We start from the raw sequence: 18,188 nt of genomic DNA, 5'->3' as shown, positions 1-18,188 counted from the left end.
AACTCATTATTGATTATTGATCTGTTCAGGTATTCCGTGTGTTTATGATTCAATATTGATAAGGTGTATGCTTCCAGGGATTTGTCCATTTCTTCTAGATTATCCAATTTGTCAGCAAAATGCTGACCATAAATATCTGTAATGATTCTTCATATTTCTGTGGTGTCAGTTGTAATATCGCTTTGTGTCTGTGATTTCACTTGAGGCTCTATTCTTAGTTTATACCTTAGTTTATCTAAGGATTGACTAATTTTATTTATCACTTCATAAAACCAGTTCTTTTTTTGATATTCCTGTTGTTGTTTGTGTTGTTTCACTAATTTTTCTTACTTCTTGATTTTAATTTTGAGTTCAATATCTTGTTTTTCTACTTCCTTAAGATGAAGTAATACTATATTTGAAACTTTCTGCACTTTTCACAGAGGCGTAGGATGCTCTCCATTTTTTCTTGGCCCTGCTTGTACTTTATCTCATACATTATGATATGCTGTGTCTTCATTTCAATTTGTTTCAAATATTGTTTGGTTTCCCAGGGTTGTTGGTGCATGCCTGTAATCCCAGCATTCAGGTAGCTGAGGGAGGAGGATCATGCAGTTCAAGGCCAGCTTGGGCTATCCAGTGAGTTCAAAGCCAGCCTAAACTGCATAGTGAGACTGTTTAAATTACTTTGATTTCATATTCAATCCATTGGTAATTCACAAATAAGTTAATTTTTAGTTTTCTACTTTCCAAATTTATCCTTATCATTTATTTTTAGTTTCATTACATTATGGTCAGAAAAGATACATGATATGATTTTAAGTTTTGAGTTTTTTGAGACTTGCTTTGTAATTTATCATATGATAAATCCTGGAGGAAATTCTGTGGGTTATTGAGAAGAATATGTATCCTACTGGTGTTGGACAGAATGTTTTATAAATGTGTTAGGTCTATTTTAAAATATTTTGTCTGTCATTACATTATTTTCTCTCTAGATGGACCATCCATTAAAAGTGGAGAGTTTATTAGGGTCCTGTACATAGCTCATCTTCACTCTACCTATCTCCCCATCCCCTCCACCCCACCCCTTGCCCATAGTGCGCTCGACTGCATCCTGTCTCCCCGAGACCCACCTCCTGACTCGTTCTGTCTGTCCTCTACTTTTCTCCTAGTTTGTGCTTTGCCTTACTGAGAAAAGAGGTACCATGTGGTATTCAATCTCACATGTGTGATTTGTAAACACGAACTAAGATTAATAACATAAGCAGGAATGAGAAGGAGGAAAGGGGAACTAGAGCAGGAGGGAGTGGAGGGAAGGAGAGTGTTTTATGATTACATTCGTTGTGGGTTATTGCAATATTTACTAAGAAGCACAAAAATTAAAAGAATCAAAATAAAAAGTAGTATTTAAAATCCCCAATTCTATTATTTTGAGTCTCTCTCCATTTAGCTCTATGGATATTTGCTCTATATATTGGAGTGTACCATACATACACGATCTGTATATAATTTCCTGAATTTACTCCTTTATCATTACACTGACTTTCCTTTCCTCTTCTTATTGCTTTTTAACTAAAAGCTATTTTATGTCAGTATAAACACATTTTCATTCCATTGGATTCTAATCACATGGAAAATCTTATTCCATCCCTTCACTTTCAGCCCAAGTGTGACCTTAGAAGTGAAGCTACTTTTAAGAAACATGTAACTGCATCATTTTGTTTCAAAATTCATTTTGTCACAATGTTTTTAGAATTAGAGAATTGAATTTATTTACATACAAGGCAATAAGGTATAGGTATTGTTTCCTATATTCATTTTGACTTTTTTTTCTTGTAGCTCTTATCTTTTGTCCTGTCTTATGGACTTCTTTTGTGATCATCTGATTTACTCAGCTAGAATGTTTTAATTCATTGTTAATTACTTTTGATTTACATGTTACAGATTTTTGCCTTGTGGTTACCATGAAGTTTACAAGAAGTTGTGATTTGATTACAACAAGCTATTGTTAAAGCATAGCAACTTAATATAGCCAAAAAGATAAGAGACCATAAAATATATGCTATACTAATAAAAGATACTGTACACTTGTACTCCATTCTTCCCCATATTTTGAATTTTTTGTTTCCTTTTATACCTTTCTAAATTTTTCTTATTTTTTAACTATAGGGAATGGGGAAGGGAACCTTACCAGGACTTCTGCTGTGGGTGCTGTCCTGTGAGCCACCATAGCACAAGGCGGATTCAAGAACAGACAAAAATGCCACTTAAGAGTGGAGAAGCTGAGTCTTGGGTCCTGGTCAGTGCTGCTGATGGCAGCAAAGACAAAGGCCTCAAAGTGCATCCAGTGTTTATTGAATACAGTTGTGGGAAGGAATAGGGAGCAGGGCGTGCTTTGAAGGCATCTAGTGAAATACTATCAAACTCCTGGCATGATGTCACCAAGCAGGGCTGTTAGGGAGGAAGCACTTTTTCTTGCTTGGATAGAACAACCGGTACTGGAATCAGGTGCAATTCACATGTCACCCATCAGGTCAATGAGATACCATAATTCAGGGGAAAGGGGTTTAATTTGGGTCATGCTGACCTCAGCTGCAAGTAATTCAGCAGAGCCCTGCCACTTCACAAACCACTGAGAAAGGGGCTATCTTCACCTAGTCCACTCTCTGACATGCTCATTTGAGTTACATAGAGCTTTGGTCTGACTTGATATAAAACAATGTTGCCAAATTATGGAAAGCACAGAGCAGGCACCAGGCATAGTCCACTAGTACTTTGTAAGGATATCTGTTACAATTAATATTTTCATGTAGGTATTATTTTTAATAGTTTTATTGTTTTGGGAAAATGAACATATGAATGTTTTATGTGCTATTTTCAAAATGTTAGGGAATTCTCAATTCATATGTATAATTACTATAACCAATGAGTTTTAATGTTTTCTTTTTATAAATTGAGATCTCTTTCAATATGAAGAAATTCCTTGAGCATTTCCTGTTGAAAGGCTCTGGTGAATATACATTCTATTAGGTTTTGTTGTATAGGGATGTCTGTCTCTCCATGTCTAACAGAGAGCTTTAATGGGTAAAGTATTCAAGGTTGAGAGCTTTGTTTCCCCCTCTGTAATATTGTCTAAATCTCATGCCACTCTCTTGAGGCTCATAAGATTTATGCTTAGAAGTCTATCACTAAGTGAATTGAGACACCTTTGTCCAAAGTCAGCTTAGGTGTAAGGTTGGCCATTAGATAAGTTTTTCCTCAGAGGTTGTTGAAGCATGTTAGTGTGTGACATCACCCACATATTAAAGGAACAGGTATTTATGTCAGTCTGCCTAGTCCAGCTTAAATATGCATTAATATATATTTGCTTGCATATATTTCTGCAATATTTCTATACCTATATGAAGCATGTATTAGAAAATTCATCCTCCCTTTATCTGCCATCTTGCTTGGTTTCCTTTTCTTTTTTCTTTCCCACCCCTAATTGGGTTGAGAACTTTTTTGAGCCACCAGATGCTTCTGTTTCAGTAGAAGGTGGTGCTTTGAGCCCACTATCAGTGCTGTTACAGTTTAACCACTAGGAGGCAATCCATGGCCTGAACTATCCCAAATCCACAGTTGGTATGTTATTCAGCATGAACAAGGGTATTACCAAAAAAATCTGGTCAATCCCCACATACCTCTTCCTGGGGTGTGGATTGGTCTGGTTGCCTCAGTCTCAGCCTGGTCAGGCACTGTGGTGTTCTATCTGGGCCTGTGCAGTCACTGAGAGGTGATAGGTGGCAGGCTTCTATCCAGGCAGGTGGTCCACTTTACTTTTCCTCCTCCAAGCAATTATTCTGTCCATGCAATGTTGCTGGAATCTGGGAAAAACATAGAATGGGCAGTGCAGGGTCCACCAACGCTGCAATGCTAAGTCACATCTGGATGCCTCAACCTTTCAAGAACAGCACAGAGCAGGGAATGCACCAAGGCCACAGTCCTGTGGTTTATTCATGGCACAAAACTACTGCAAACAAGTTACATGGGATGTTACCTGGAATACAATTCCAATGAGTTGAGGGCATGTATCTCTGCCTTGTAGCAGAGGTGTTCCAGGAGGTCCACACATAGACACTGGGATGGGGATAGGCAACATGAAAATCTGTACAGTACTATATTTTTAATTTTGTGCAAGAGAATATAAACTTTTATTTCAGACTTCATTACATGAAAGGGAGTCATTAATGATCAAATCCCATCTCTCCCATCTTGAAATAAAAGTTCCAAATGACTATCTCACCTTGCTCTTAGAACCTCCTTCATGGTCTACTCAATCTGCAACACCCTACAGGTTAATGTCCAATTCATCCTCACAGGCCAAAGTCATTCAGTGTTTCTTGCTGTACGAGTTGTGAATGAGGAGCTGTGCCCCAGATTTTGCTGAATGAAAGGGACTTTGTACTTGTGAAGTCACAATCAGCCTCCCCCCTCCCCATCAGTCCCATTAATTCAAAGTTTGTGGCTTGCCTCTTTACCCTGTCAGTCTCCCAATACTTACCCTCTAACAGTGATAGGGAAATGTCAAACTCTCTGCAGATGGGGAAAAGTGTCTCAATTATTCATTTAAATGTACTTGTTGCACAAAAAAGCCCCAGTGCTGATTTCCTCCAGTCAGCTTTGAGGGACACACTTTGGTCCTCACTACCCTGAGGACAAAAGCAGGCACACATACATGGTGCTGCAGCTCCTGGCCTGGTCCCAGTCAGGCTATGCATTTGTGCTTGGAGTGTGGAATTTCCCCATCACATAAAGCCATGGCAAGGTCGAGGCAGATGCACTAATCAAGGAGTAGAGTGAGACCTTTCACGGTCTTCTCTCTGGCTTACAAGGTAGGGGAGGCAAAGCGGTCCTTCTGGCAGATTGCAGTAGGATGAAGTATTTAGGCCAGGTAACTTCATCCCATTAGTGAGTCTCTAAGCAGATAGAAAAAGCATTAATAATAAATAAGCATATGTTGAATATCTCTTGCTCTAAGAGCATAACTTGCTAGGAGTATAAAGAAGTGAAGCAGAGTGCTGCTCTCAGTCCAAGTGCAAAGCCATCTATGAGAGCACGTGGGTGTCCCATGGGCAATGGTTGTCTGTCCAATAGCAAGACCCCTCCCCTGGTAAAAGAACTTTGATTCACTTGTGGTAGTCCACAGGTATCATGGGCCATTGCACGGTGCTATATTTAAGCGGTGTTGCACTGAGTTCCAAGACAGATTCCCATGCTCACTGTGGAGCCCTGCTCATGCTCCAATGCACAAAGTTTGAGAACTGATGATGAACACAGTAAAGTAATCTGGACACCAGGGCTGGCATTAAGCTGGGTCGCACTTGACATCCATAGTCAGAAGGACCTGCATGATATTGGGGAACATCTAGGGCCCTGCTGCGACTGGTGGTGAGATAGCCCAGACTTGAGACCTTCTCACAGGGAGGCATACCTACAGTTCCATCTGTGAGCATAGTTTAGAGGACTGTTTTTTGAAGTGGTCACAATGCTCCCCCCAAAAGAAACCTAATGGGTTCAGTACAGCTCCTCTTAAAATCAAGGTGACATTTTTATAAAAATATAGATAGAACTTTAAAATTCATACGAAACTACAAAATTACCCAACAAGCAAAACATCTTGCAGAAGAAAAGCAAATTTGGATGCTTCAGAAATCCTGAATTCCATATACATTTTACATCTATCATAACCAGGATTTGGAGCCCATATAAAGATAGAAATAGAGAACAATGGAATGGCCTGCCCAGATACTATTGGTAATGCATGAAGATCCCTACATGGGCAGAAGCCCACATGGACCAGAGCAATGAGGGTGCACAGGTCCCAGCCAGGGCCCCACCTAGACACCAGTGGCTTTGACACACAGGCCTCAGCCAAAGATCTGCTGCAAAACAGCTGCACAAGTGTGCAGGACACAGCCCAATGCCCACCCATATACCATTGTTAAGTGCACAGACCCCAGCCAGAAGCCCCCTCAAACACCAGTGACCTGGGTGCACAGCCCCCATTCAAAGGCCCTATCAGAAAATAACTACACAGGTGGGCAGGCCCCAGCCAGAAGCATGCCCAGATATCATCCCAAGTGTGCATAGGCCATAGTCAGAACCCTGCCTGGGCATCAGCATAGTACATGGATCCAGAATGCTGCCATTCGGAACCCAGGAATTGGTGCAGTGGTAAACAGCAGAGAGAAGGCTTCTCTGAGGCTTGTTGAGAATTAAAGCCCACTGAATGAACAAAAAGTTGCCTCAAGAAAGGCACAGCAGGCTGTGTCTATTGAAATCGGAAGAAATGTAAACAAGACTAAAAATGAGACTTCCAGATCACCTCAGGCAATAAAATGGAGCAATCAGATACTGAAACACCTGGGCTCCCTGAACTGGCAATGAAAGAGGATCTGGAAAAAATGAAATCAGAAATAATTTCTCAAATAATAACAGAAATTGCGTTCATAGTGAAAGACATGATTAATAACTCTAGAGCAGACACAGAAAAAGAAAAATGAGGAGCTGAGGAACATGATGAAATCCCAGCATAGGAAACAAATGGAGTAAATAAAACAGATGCAAACAGAATTACAGGAGATTAAAAACTCCATTGAATGTTTACACAGCAGAATGAGCCAATGTGAGGACAGCATATCAGATATAGAAGATAGGATTGCAATTAGAGACCATGAAAAAAAAATTCTCAAAACAACAAGGGACCATGAGAAATCAATCCAGCAGCTGCTAGATGATGCAAAGAAGAATAACATAAGACAGATCGGAGTCAATGAAGAAATAGCACTGCAAATGACACAAACAACTGTTCAGAGAAGTAATGGCTGCAACTTCCCAAGCAGGGAAGAAGAATTTCACATACAGATAAGTGAGGCATATAGCAGTGATTAAAAAAACCTACACCTATGAATGTAATAGTTAAGAGTATGAAACTGACTGGAAGAACAAAATGCTACAAGCAGTTAGAGAAAAGAAACAAATCACACACAAAGGAAAGTCCATCAGAATCACAGCAGATTTCTGCACTCCAAAAATTTAAAAACAATATCCTAGGGAAAGACAAGGAAGATCACAGCCCCAGGAAGTCAACCAGAATAAATCCATCGGACAAGGCAAGAAATTAAATGCAAAGGGGAAGAATTCAACAGCAGGAAAAGGTCATGACAAGGATAAATTAATACATATCCGTTATAACCATCTATGTTAATAGTCTCAATTCACCAATCGAAAGAAATAGACTAGCAGAATGGATCAAGAAGCAAGATCCAACAATATGCTGCATACAATAAACATACTCAATTAAAAAAGAAACTCATACAGTGGAAGTTAATGGGTGCAAAACAATATTCTATGTGAAATGAACCCAAAAAAGAGTAGAAATAGCTAACCTTTTTGTAGATCAAATGGATTTCAAACCAACACTAATTTAGAGAGATAAAGAAATACACCACCTTTTTGGGGTACTGGTTTTATGTTCATGAAGTTCCTCAGGTGTTCCTAGTCATGAAAGTATCTTATTTCTTCATTGATTTTGAAAGGTAGTTTTGCAGGGTAAATTCATTTGGGTTGGAGGTTGTTTTCCTTTAGGGCTTGAAATACTTCATTCCAGGCTCTTCTTGCCTTGAAGGTTTGTGTTGAGAAGTCTGCTGTGATTCTATTGGGCTTTCTTTTGTATGTGATTTGTTTCTTTTCTCTAACTGCTGGTAGAATTTTGTTGTCCTATTGGATTTCTGGAATCCTGACTATAATATGCCTATGTGTAGATTTTTTTTTTTATGACAGATAGTTTGGAATTTTAGATGCCTCATTTATTTGTATGTCAATTCCCCTCCCCCTGCTTTGGAAGTTTTCTGCCATTACTTCTGTGAGTAGTTTTTGTTAATGTAGTTTGTACTTTCTCCTGTTTCTCCATTGACTCTGATTAGTCTTATGTTATTCTTCTTTGTATCTTATAGCAGCTGCTGGACTGATTTCTCATGGTTCCTTGCCATTTAAAAATTTTTTTTTCTTTTCCTGGTTACTAATTACAATCCTGTCTTCTATATCTGATATTCTGTCCTCACACTGGATTATTTTGCTGCATAAACTTTCAATGCTTTTAATCTCCTGGATATCTGTTTGCATCTGTTTTATGGATTCCATTTGTTTCTTATGTTGAGATTCCATCGTGATCCTCAACTCCTCATTTTTTTCTATCTGTCTGCTCTACAGTTACTAATCATGTCTTTCACCATGGACACAATCTCTGCTATCTGAGAAATTATTTCTGATTTCATTTTTTCCATATCCTCTTTCATAGTCAATTCAGTGAGTCCAGGTGGTTGAGTATCAAATTGTTTCATCTCATTCCCCATAAGGTTTTTTGGTGATCTGCAAGTGTTTTTTCTTTTTTGTACTGGGGATCAAACTTGGGCCCCTGAGCTTGTGAGGCAGGTGCCAGAACCGCTGAGCTAAATCCCCAGCCCTGGGAAGTCTGGTTTTGAGTGTTGTTTATGTGCCTTCTCATTTCAACCCATGCAGTCTCCTATGTATTTATTGAGCTGACTTTTTGCTCTCTCAGTGAGTTTCAATTCTGAACAAGCCTCAGTGAGACCTTCTTTTTGCTGCTCACCACTTCACCAAATCCTGGGTTCAGAATTATGGCCTTCTGGATCCCTGAACTGGGCTGTTGTACAGGTGGGGTTGTGGCTGGGGCCTGCATGTACTTTTCAGTAGCATCTGGCTGCGGTCTTTGGGCCTATGCAGCTATTTTCCAGGCAATACTTTGGCTGGGGCCTGTGTGCCCAATCTGCTGGTGTCTGGGTAAGGCCCTGCCTGCAGCCTGATCACCTGTGCTGCTGTTTCCAGTGTTCTTCTGGGTGAAACCTGCGCAATCATGCCAGTGTTGTCTGGGTGGGCTTATGCTGGGGGTCTGAGCTGCTGAGATGCTGGTTTCTGGGCAGGCATCTGGCTGGGGTCTGCTCGCACTTGGTGATGGTATCTGAGTGGGCCTCTTTCTAAGCCAGTGGTTATCTTTTAGGGTGCATGTTTTGTCGCCATGATATCTTTCATTGTTGACTGCAGTTTTTAAATGTACAACTTAGTTCTGCTGACTGAGCTCTTTTTTAACATAGAACACAGTGTTCCTTCTTTACATATGCTTGGTGCACCTGCTATTGAAAGAATTACAATAGAATTTCCCCATTCTAATTGTGAATTTTTTAAAAAACAGAGATCTCACTGCGTAGTTTAAGCTGGTTTTGAACTCACTGTGTAAACTAGACTGGCCTCACTGCAGCAATTCTCCAGCCTTAACTACTGAAGTGCTGGGTTTACAAATGTGCATAAGCAGGCTTAGCTGTTTTTCTTTTCATTATGTCAACTATTGCTCTACATGTTGGAGTTGTGTTTTGACATCTGGATTTTTATAGCTGAAACTTAATAAGGAATTGGCTAATTATAATCACAAAAATTCCATTTAAGCCCAATTCCTTACTCATCATTTAATATTTTAATTTGTGACCCAGTTGTAATAATTTTCCTAAGGTTAGACTTTATATAATATATATTTTTGCATTACTTCATTTCATCCTTTCTTTGCCCCTGTATTTAAGGTATGCTTCAGGCAGTTTACAGTTAAATTTTGTTATTTTACTTAACCTGGCTTTTATTAAGGGTACCTGTTCCACTTATTGTAGGTGCAATTACAGATACCATTGCTTTTGTATCTATGAGATGTGTCAAGTTGATCCACCTTATTCTATTCTTTTTCTTCTCCCTTTTTACATTGTATATTATTAATTTTGTTATTCACACTGTCCTCATTTATTTTGATTTTCAACAGCTTAACTTAGTATTAGGAATTTTTATATCTTTCCTTAATATGTGAGTTAACACTTTTCATACATTTCAGAAAATTCTTATACACTATGCAATGCTTCTCTCCTCTTCCTTCTCATTTTCTCTTGTCTTTATAGAACTCCAATGGTGTATGTTAGAGCATTTTCCCAAAGTATTTACATGCCATTGTTTTAAGATAGTATTCCTTGGTATATACATAATTGATCATATGATCCTCATCCGCAAGTCCAACAACTTAAGCTGCCTTTTTACAGTTTTTTATTTAATTTGCTATGTGATGACATCTCTTCACTTATGATGTGTATTTTACTGAATGCTGTGTCTCTATATGAAGTAATGAGTTTCCCCAGATATATTTTATCACACTTGAAAGACTTTCTTTTTGTTCTAATAGACTTGAAAGAGTGCCGATAACTGATGAACCTGAGCTGGAGTAAGTATGGACTCAGTTTAGAAGCAGTCTGCCAAACTCTGTTCTGATTCAGAATCTGTGGGCTGGGCTTGCAGGTATTTCAGTGGAGAGATGGGCACTTACAGCCCAAGAGAATATCAACATGTCTACTCTGCTTCCAAGGTCTTGGAAATAGTTCTTTGAACCTCTGCACTTCAAAGCAAATACATGCACATTTAAGGAGAGAAAGTGGACATGCATGTGAGAGAGGCTCTCAATTCTCCAAATTTTTCAGTGCTGCTACATATAATGAGGTTGGCTTCTGTGTCCCAAAAGCAGTCCCCTGCTGGACAGAACCAGATTGTGCACTATTGGCCCATCCATTGAGTCATGGAAATCTCTTAGAGGATAGGAAGCAGTAGAATATTGAGGAAACACTGAAAAGAACCCACTTTTAAAAATTTTTGTATATTAATTGTCTTCTGTGTCCACAATATCAAATACCTTTAATGTTTTTGCATTTCCAACTTCTTTTATTGTACCCAGTAGGAGTGTTTCTCATGGCTGACTCTGTTATTCTCCATGGAAACATCCATCTATGTTTTATTCTCTGCTTCCCCATTGCTTATATTGTATTCACTGATATTACTTAAAGTCTCTCTGAATCATTCTTTCTCATATGAAAACCAGAGACTAATCTGGTTGAAGTGACCTATAATCCCAGCATTCTGGGAAACTGAGGCAGGAGAATCTCAACTTTGAGTACAGCCTGGGTAACTTAGTGATTCAGTGAGACCCTGGTTCAAAATAAAAAATCAAAAAGGTAGGGATGTAGCTGACTCTGAAGGCTTTGCTCATTCAACATTACATATCCCCCCAAAAGAGACAAATATTGAAATGCATACATCCATATGGTATATGCAACTGTGCTCATAGTAGAAATATAATCTGTCTCTGTTGTGATTTGGATTTAGAAGCACATAATATACCAAGAACAAAAACTCTAAATCCATAATAATAACAAGTTTTGACAGGAAGTCAAGGCAAATACTATATATATTAAGGAAACAATGAACACTTTATGATATCTCATGAAATCTGGCCAGTGTCAATATCAATGAATCTTGTCACTCATCCAAGTTTGCCTGAATATTATAAAAATAAACATCCATAGCTGGAATTTGAAATCTTCACTTGTAAGTGAAAATTTCTAGGATTAACCATGCCCTGCTTACTCAATTCATTTTCCAGCACTGTAAGAATGTATCAACCAAAACAGTTATGAAATTTCCTGGATTCTTGGCTGCTCCCTCTGGTTTCTGATGAGCTCATCCAAATTCCTAACTTCATTTCTGTGCTCTAATAATCCTCACTCCCAGGTGAATGACATTAAACTCTACGTTTTGTAAGAAACCCATTCAGGTGCTGGCCCAGCAGAACATCTCTAAGATCTCATTCAGTTAAAGACACCATCTACTCTGGGTGCAGATTCTGATATTTTCCATTTACTTTTCTCCTATCCTAAGCAGAACTCTGGAAGTCAAAAGTTAACTCTGGTAGCATCCTTTTAAGAGCAACAACCTGGAACCACTCACTAGATTTTTTTTCATTTAGTACCACTTCTTATTTTTCAGTCTTGCTAATCCTCTCTGATCATTTTTTATTTCTGTGGGAATCCAGAGTCTCTGCTGCCCTGGAGCAGTGTCTCATGTGCAACCCAGCAGGCTCTGCAGCCTGAATGCAGAGCGTACTTGCTGCTTGGCTGAGTGTCTCCCAACAGACCAGAAAAACAAGCTGATTTCTAGTATAACTGCCACACTGACAGAATTCTCTCTTCTCAGAGAGCCCACAGCTCCGCCTGGTAGATGGGGGTTATCGCTGTGCAGGAAGAGTGGAGATTCTTCACCAGGGCTCCTGGGCCACCATCTGTGATGACACCTGGGACATGAGTGATGTCCATGTTGTGTGCAGACAGCTGGGCTGTGGAGTGGCCTTATATCACATGCTGAATGCTTTCTTTGGATCTGGACCCACATCCATCTGGCTGAAGAGTCCAGGCTGCACAGGCAAGGAGACCCATGTGTGGCAGTGCCCTTCCTGGAGCTGGGGGCAGCATAACTGCAGCAAGACTCCGGATGCAGGAGTCATCTGTTCAGGTATGGTCCATACTTAATCCACTGTGGGAGAGAATAGAGAATACCAGGAATGTGGGTGTCAGATCTTGTTCAGTGGAGATAGGTGGGCTCTAGAGATTGAAAGTTCCATCTCTAAACCCTGAGTATTCATAGCACTTGATGATGATGGGCTTCTCTTACTTCTCTGGCATCAATTCTCAAGTGTTGTTTGTCCTTACTTCAGTGGTTTTATCTGACCAAACAACTCATTCTAATATCTTTCCAATCAAAATCAATCTATATAGTTGTGTTTCTAGAATTAATCTATAATTCAAAACATCTGCAAATTACCACACACTCCCTTCACAGTAATCAGACTGACACAGGAAAGAGTGAGAGTGAGAGTGAACATTAGCCAGTTGCATGAAATACTGCTTTACACTGAGGAGGTGTGAGCCATGGGGAGAGAGTTGAGCTGACAGGGAGGAATTTATGTATAACTGCGAATTTGGAAGTCTGCTTTTCAGATTCAGACTTAAGTAGGCTTCATTCTTTAGCAAAAATGCTCAAAGATTAATTAAAGATCTTGAACCATAAGTTCTTCCTCCTTCAACATTAGAAATGTTTCTCTATAGTTTTCTTTCAAAATGATGTGTATAGAAAATGCAACTTGTGATTGTCAGGTCACACAATGTTGGATACAATGGAGTCTTATTGTATATTTCTTATGAAAAAAGACAACATAGTTCATCCATAATGGCTTTAGAGACATAAGAGAAATTTGGGAGTTTCTTTGATGAGAATGAAAAGGAAGAGCAATTGGAATTATTGAAGAAGGCGAAGAAGCTTAAAATACTTGTAGGAGGGAAAAAGGGGGCTAACAAAAAACACATAAGGAATTTCTGAACAACCCACAGAAGTAGCTTGGAAAATGTACTGTGCACATTTGTGTGAACTCACTACATCTACTTGTAAAGAAGACTGAATTGTGAGGGCGACCCAAGGGCGAGGAGTTAAGATCAGAATGGAGGAAGAGAGGATCCCAGTGCTGAAAATTTTGTATCTGAATAGCACAGACCAGACAGTTGCCTCTGGCCTCATTTTTCATTTTACTTTAGGAGTGATGGATTCACATAAATCAATAGCCTCCTGAAGGGCAGTATTTTTTTGCCCAAAAAGTTTTAATTTGTTTTTGCTCCACAAGACATAAAGCCCCACCGAAACACATGATCATTGAATTCATCTGTTTCACTTAGCGCCTACCGAAGTTCTAGCGTATGTTAAGTTTGAAAGGATGTTTATATTTTGAAACAGGCCACATGGAAATCAATTCTCAATATTACCTTCAAAACTTCTCTTTTACAGAAAAATGTGCTCTTCAGAAAGCTCACATAAACCTTCTGTGAAGTACTCCCTGGCTCATGTTCATCATTTCCATTCAGAGGCCATCCTGGCCAATGTCTAGGCCTCCAGTTGCCATCCCACTTGTTCTCTTTGCTTTGATGACAAAAGCATGATTTTCCCTTAGCTTTCTTTCTTTTTTAAAAATTGAGTTTATTGGTACAATTTAGGTCTACAATACAGTTACATTCATTAATGGGATGCTGTACCTTCACATGACAGTTCTTGGTTCTCATTTTTTCCCTGTCTCTGCCCTCCCTTCATCTCCTCCTCTCCTCCACATTTACAAACTCTTTATTTCCATTTTTACATTTTCTCATATTTTTTCTTTTCCCTTATTTCCTTTCCCCTACCCTTCCCATTTTCCCTACACCTTTAGCCCTTTTCTTCCTATATTACACTCTTAATTATCCTATTAGGATCTTGTGTACTATTATAGGTTTTCACACCAGAGGAACTATTTGGTATTTACATGTGTGACTTGTTTATTTCACTTAAGAGTATATCCTCAATATGTATCAATTTTCCTATGAATGACTCTAATTCCTCATTCTTTATGGCTGAGTAGTATTCCATTTTACAGTAAAAACCATATCTCCTTTATCCAGTTTCCAACAGATGGGCAGATGGGCTGTTTCCAAGTTTTAGCTATTACAAACTGTGCCCTTATAAACATTGGTGTGCATATATCTCTGTGGTATGATTCCTTTAAATCTTTTGGAAAGATACCCAGCAGAGGGATGGCTGGGTCAAATGGAACCTCTAGACCTAGCTCTTTGAGGTATCTCCATATTGATTTCCATAGTGGTTGCACCAGTCTGCACTCCCACCAACAATGGAGAAGGGTTCCTTTCTCCCCACAACCCTGCCAGCATTTGTTATTGTGTGATTTCTTAATAGCAGCCATCCTTTGTGGGGTGAGGTAGAATCTCAGAGTTGTTTTCATCTGCATCTCCAGAAAGACCAGTGATATGGAACATTTTTTCATATATTTGTTTGCTGCTTTTACTTTGTCTGAGAAATGTCTGTTCATTTTAGGTGCCCATTTTTGAATTGGGTCTTTAAATTTGGGGGAGTGTGATTGTTTTGAGTTCTTTGTATATTCTAGATAAAAGTCCTTTATCTGAGGAACAGCTGGTAAAATTTTTTTCCCACATTGTAGGTTGTCTCTTAGTTCTGTTGATAGTTTCTTTTGCAGTGCAGAAGCTTTTTAATAAGATGAGATCCCAGCTATTGATTCTTTCTGATAGTTCCCTTGCTACTAAGGATTTGTTCATAAAGTCTTTTCCTATGTCAGTGCCTTCCAGAGTTCTCCCTAATTTATCTTCCAGCAAGTTTATTGTTTCTGTTTTAATATTTAGATGTTTAATCCAGTTGGATTTTAATTTGATGCATGGTGAAAGATAAGGGTCCAGTTTTAACCTGTGGCAGGATGAAATCCAGTTTTTCCAACACCATTTATTAAAGAGGCTATCTTTCCTCCACTGAGGATGGTCAGCTCCTTTGTCAAAGATGAGGTAGCTGAGTACATCTGGATTTGTTTTTTTGTCTTCCAGTCTATTCCACTGATCCTCAGGTCTGTTTCTTTGCCAGTCCCATGCTGTTTTTATCACAGTGGCTTTGTAGTATAGTTTCACATTGGGAATTGTTATACCCACTGCCATGTGTCTGTTGCCTAGGATGGCTTTTGCTATTCTAGGTCTCTTATGGTTCCAAATGAATTTTTGGATGCTCCTTTCTAGTTCTGTGAAATATTGTGTTGGAATTTCCATTGGTATTGCATTGAATCTGTATAGCAGTTTTGGTAGTATGGCCATTTTCACTATGTTGATTCTTCCTACCCAGGATCAGGGTATATCTTTCCATTTTCTTATATCCTCTTCAATCTCTTTTTCAGAGTGCTGTAGTTTTCAGTGTAGAAACCTTTTGCTTCTTTTGTTAGATTGATTTCCAGATACTTCATTTTGTTTTAGGTGCTATTGTGAAAGGAATTGTTTCCCTAATTTCTGATTCAGTGAGTCTGTTATTTGTGCACAAGAAGGCTATTGATTTTTGGGTATTGACCTTGTATCCAGCTACTCTGCTAAAAGTGTCAATTAAGTCAAGATGTCTTTTGGTGGAGTTTTTTGGGTCTTCAATGTAGAGTATCATATCATCAGCAAATAATGATAGTTTAACTTCTTCCTTTCCTATCTTTATTGCTTTAATTTCTTTTTTTTCCTTTTATTGAGTTTATTGGTACAATCTAGGTATGCAATACAATTACATTCATCATTGGGATTCTGTACCTTTACATAATAGGTCTTGATTCTCATTTTTTCTTCCTTGTCCCTGCCCTCCCTTCACCCCCTCCTCTCCTCCCCATTTACAAACACTTTATTTCCATTTTTCAGTTTCTCATATTTTTTCCTCTCCCTTATTACCTTTCCCCCACCCTTCCCACTTTCCCTACACCTTTAGCCCTTTACTTCCTATTTCACATTATTAATTATCTCATTAGGATCCTGTGTACTATTATAGTTTTTCATACCAAAGAAATTATTCAGTATTTCAGTTAAAGAAATCTCTGTATGAACATTAAAAATAGGGAATCCTAAGTTAAAACTAAAAAGGAAAGTAAAAGAGAAAAGGCAATAATGTTACATTAAAATAATCCTTAATTCTGGAGATGAAAATGGTCCCTGAACATATTTAAATTGCTTCTCACTCTTATAGTCTTATCTTATTCCTTTTTTCATTATTTAGAGAATACTTTATTAGTTTCTGTAGTCAAACTCACGTAGATATGACGTTACATATTTAGTACGATGTGTTGCCCCTGTACACATGGAAACAAAATAAAAAGTAAAAATATATTAACATATCTAGACCAATATGATTGTCCATTTCTGTACAATGCCAAGTCAACACAGTAAATTGGGATGACTTTTTCCAAAGTCGGCGGCACCATTAAAGTTTCCCAAAATTCAATTTATATATATATCAATAGCAGCAACAGCTTTTCCAGGTTCTGCAGTCATCTGAACAAAATTATAGACATTCAGCACATTCCATTAAAACAAAACAAAACAAAACAAAAACCCCCAAAAAACCAACAAAAAGAATAATATCCAGACAACAGCAAAGTTCTGTTGGTGTTCTGGTACCTGGCACCATTTTTTCTATTAGCCTCTTAATCATCATCTGGAAAGAGAACATTCTAGAGTAATATCATTAAATGTAGCTCTAATAAAACATGGTCCTTGCTATGTATTATAAAGCAGGTACTAGATATTTTACATTCATAGAGGTATGATACAGTACCATCCTACATCAATAAAACTAGATTCAGTTTTGGTTTGAAATTTACTTTGTTTGCAAATAAGATTGCTACCCCTGTTTTTTTCTGGGCTCCTGTCACATGGAGAATTGTTTTCTATCTTTTCACTTTCAGTCTCTGGGCTTCTTTTTGCACTAGGTGTGTTTCTTGTTTTCAACATATTGTTACATTTTGCTTCTTATTCCATTTTGCCAGTCTATTTCTCTTGATTGGTGAGTTGAGGCCATTGACATTGCTGGTTATAACTGATATGTACTGACTTATTATTGACATGTTATTGGCCTTTTGTTGACTCTTTTTACTTTTTCACCTTCTCCTTTTAGTTTCTTGCCTTGCCTACTTGATTTGCTCTGTTGGGCCTCATGGTGTTGTTGCCTTCATTGTCTTTTTCTAGGATCTTGTTTAGAATTGCTTGTAGTGCTGGTTTGGTATTCATGTAGTTTCTCAGGTGTTCTTTGTTGTGCAAGTGTCTTATTTCCCCATCCATTTTGAAAGAGAGTTTTGCTGGATACATCAAGCCTAGGTTGGAGGTTGTTCTCTTTTAGTACTCAAAATATCTCATTCCAGTCTCTCCTTGCCCCAAGGGTTTGTATTGAAAAGTCTGCTGTGATTCTGATGGGCTTTCCTTTATATGTGATTTATTTCTTTTCTCTTATTGCTTGTAGCATTTTGTTCTTCTGTTGGGTTTCTGGGATCTTGATTTTTATATGTCTAGGTGTAGAATTTTTTTATTGTAGCTAGTTGGGATCCTATATGCCTCAGTTATCTGAATGTCAAATTCTTCCCCTCTGTTTGGGAAGTTTTCTGTCATTAATTCTGCAAACAGCTTTTTAAAGTCATTTGTATTTTCTCCTGCTACTTCATGTATTCCTATCAGTCTTATGTTATTTTTCTTTGCATCATCTAGGAGTTGTTGGATTGATTTCTCATGATCCCTTACTGTTTTTAAGAGATCTCTCTTTTCATGGTCACTGAGTGCAATCTTATCTTCTATATCTGAGAGTCTATCTTCGCATTCTTTTATTCTGTATTGCTTTAATTTCTTTCTCTTGTCTATTGCTATGGCTAATGTTTCCACAACTATATCAATGAGGAGTGGTGATAC

The 18,188-nt window shown here is 38.4% G+C and overlaps 1 protein-coding gene across 1 annotated transcript in view; it reads left to right on the top strand.

Moving 5' to 3' along the window:
- Window positions 1-18,188, top strand: part of LOC104850747 (antigen WC1.1) — a 186,237-nt gene that overhangs the window by 125,018 nt on the left and 43,031 nt on the right. Inside the window, 1 exon segment of the mRNA XM_033766309.1 lies at window positions 12,091-12,405. Coding sequence (XP_033622200.1) covers window positions 12,091-12,405 — 315 coding nt within the window.

Source organism: Fukomys damarensis, unplaced genomic scaffold (assembly GCF_012274545.1).
Source record: "Fukomys damarensis isolate Sample0158 unplaced genomic scaffold, DMR_v1.0_HiC HiC_scaffold_19, whole genome shotgun sequence".
Taxonomy (NCBI): domain Eukaryota; kingdom Metazoa; phylum Chordata; class Mammalia; order Rodentia; family Bathyergidae; genus Fukomys; species Fukomys damarensis.
This window is presented reverse-complemented; position numbering and strand designations above follow the sequence as displayed.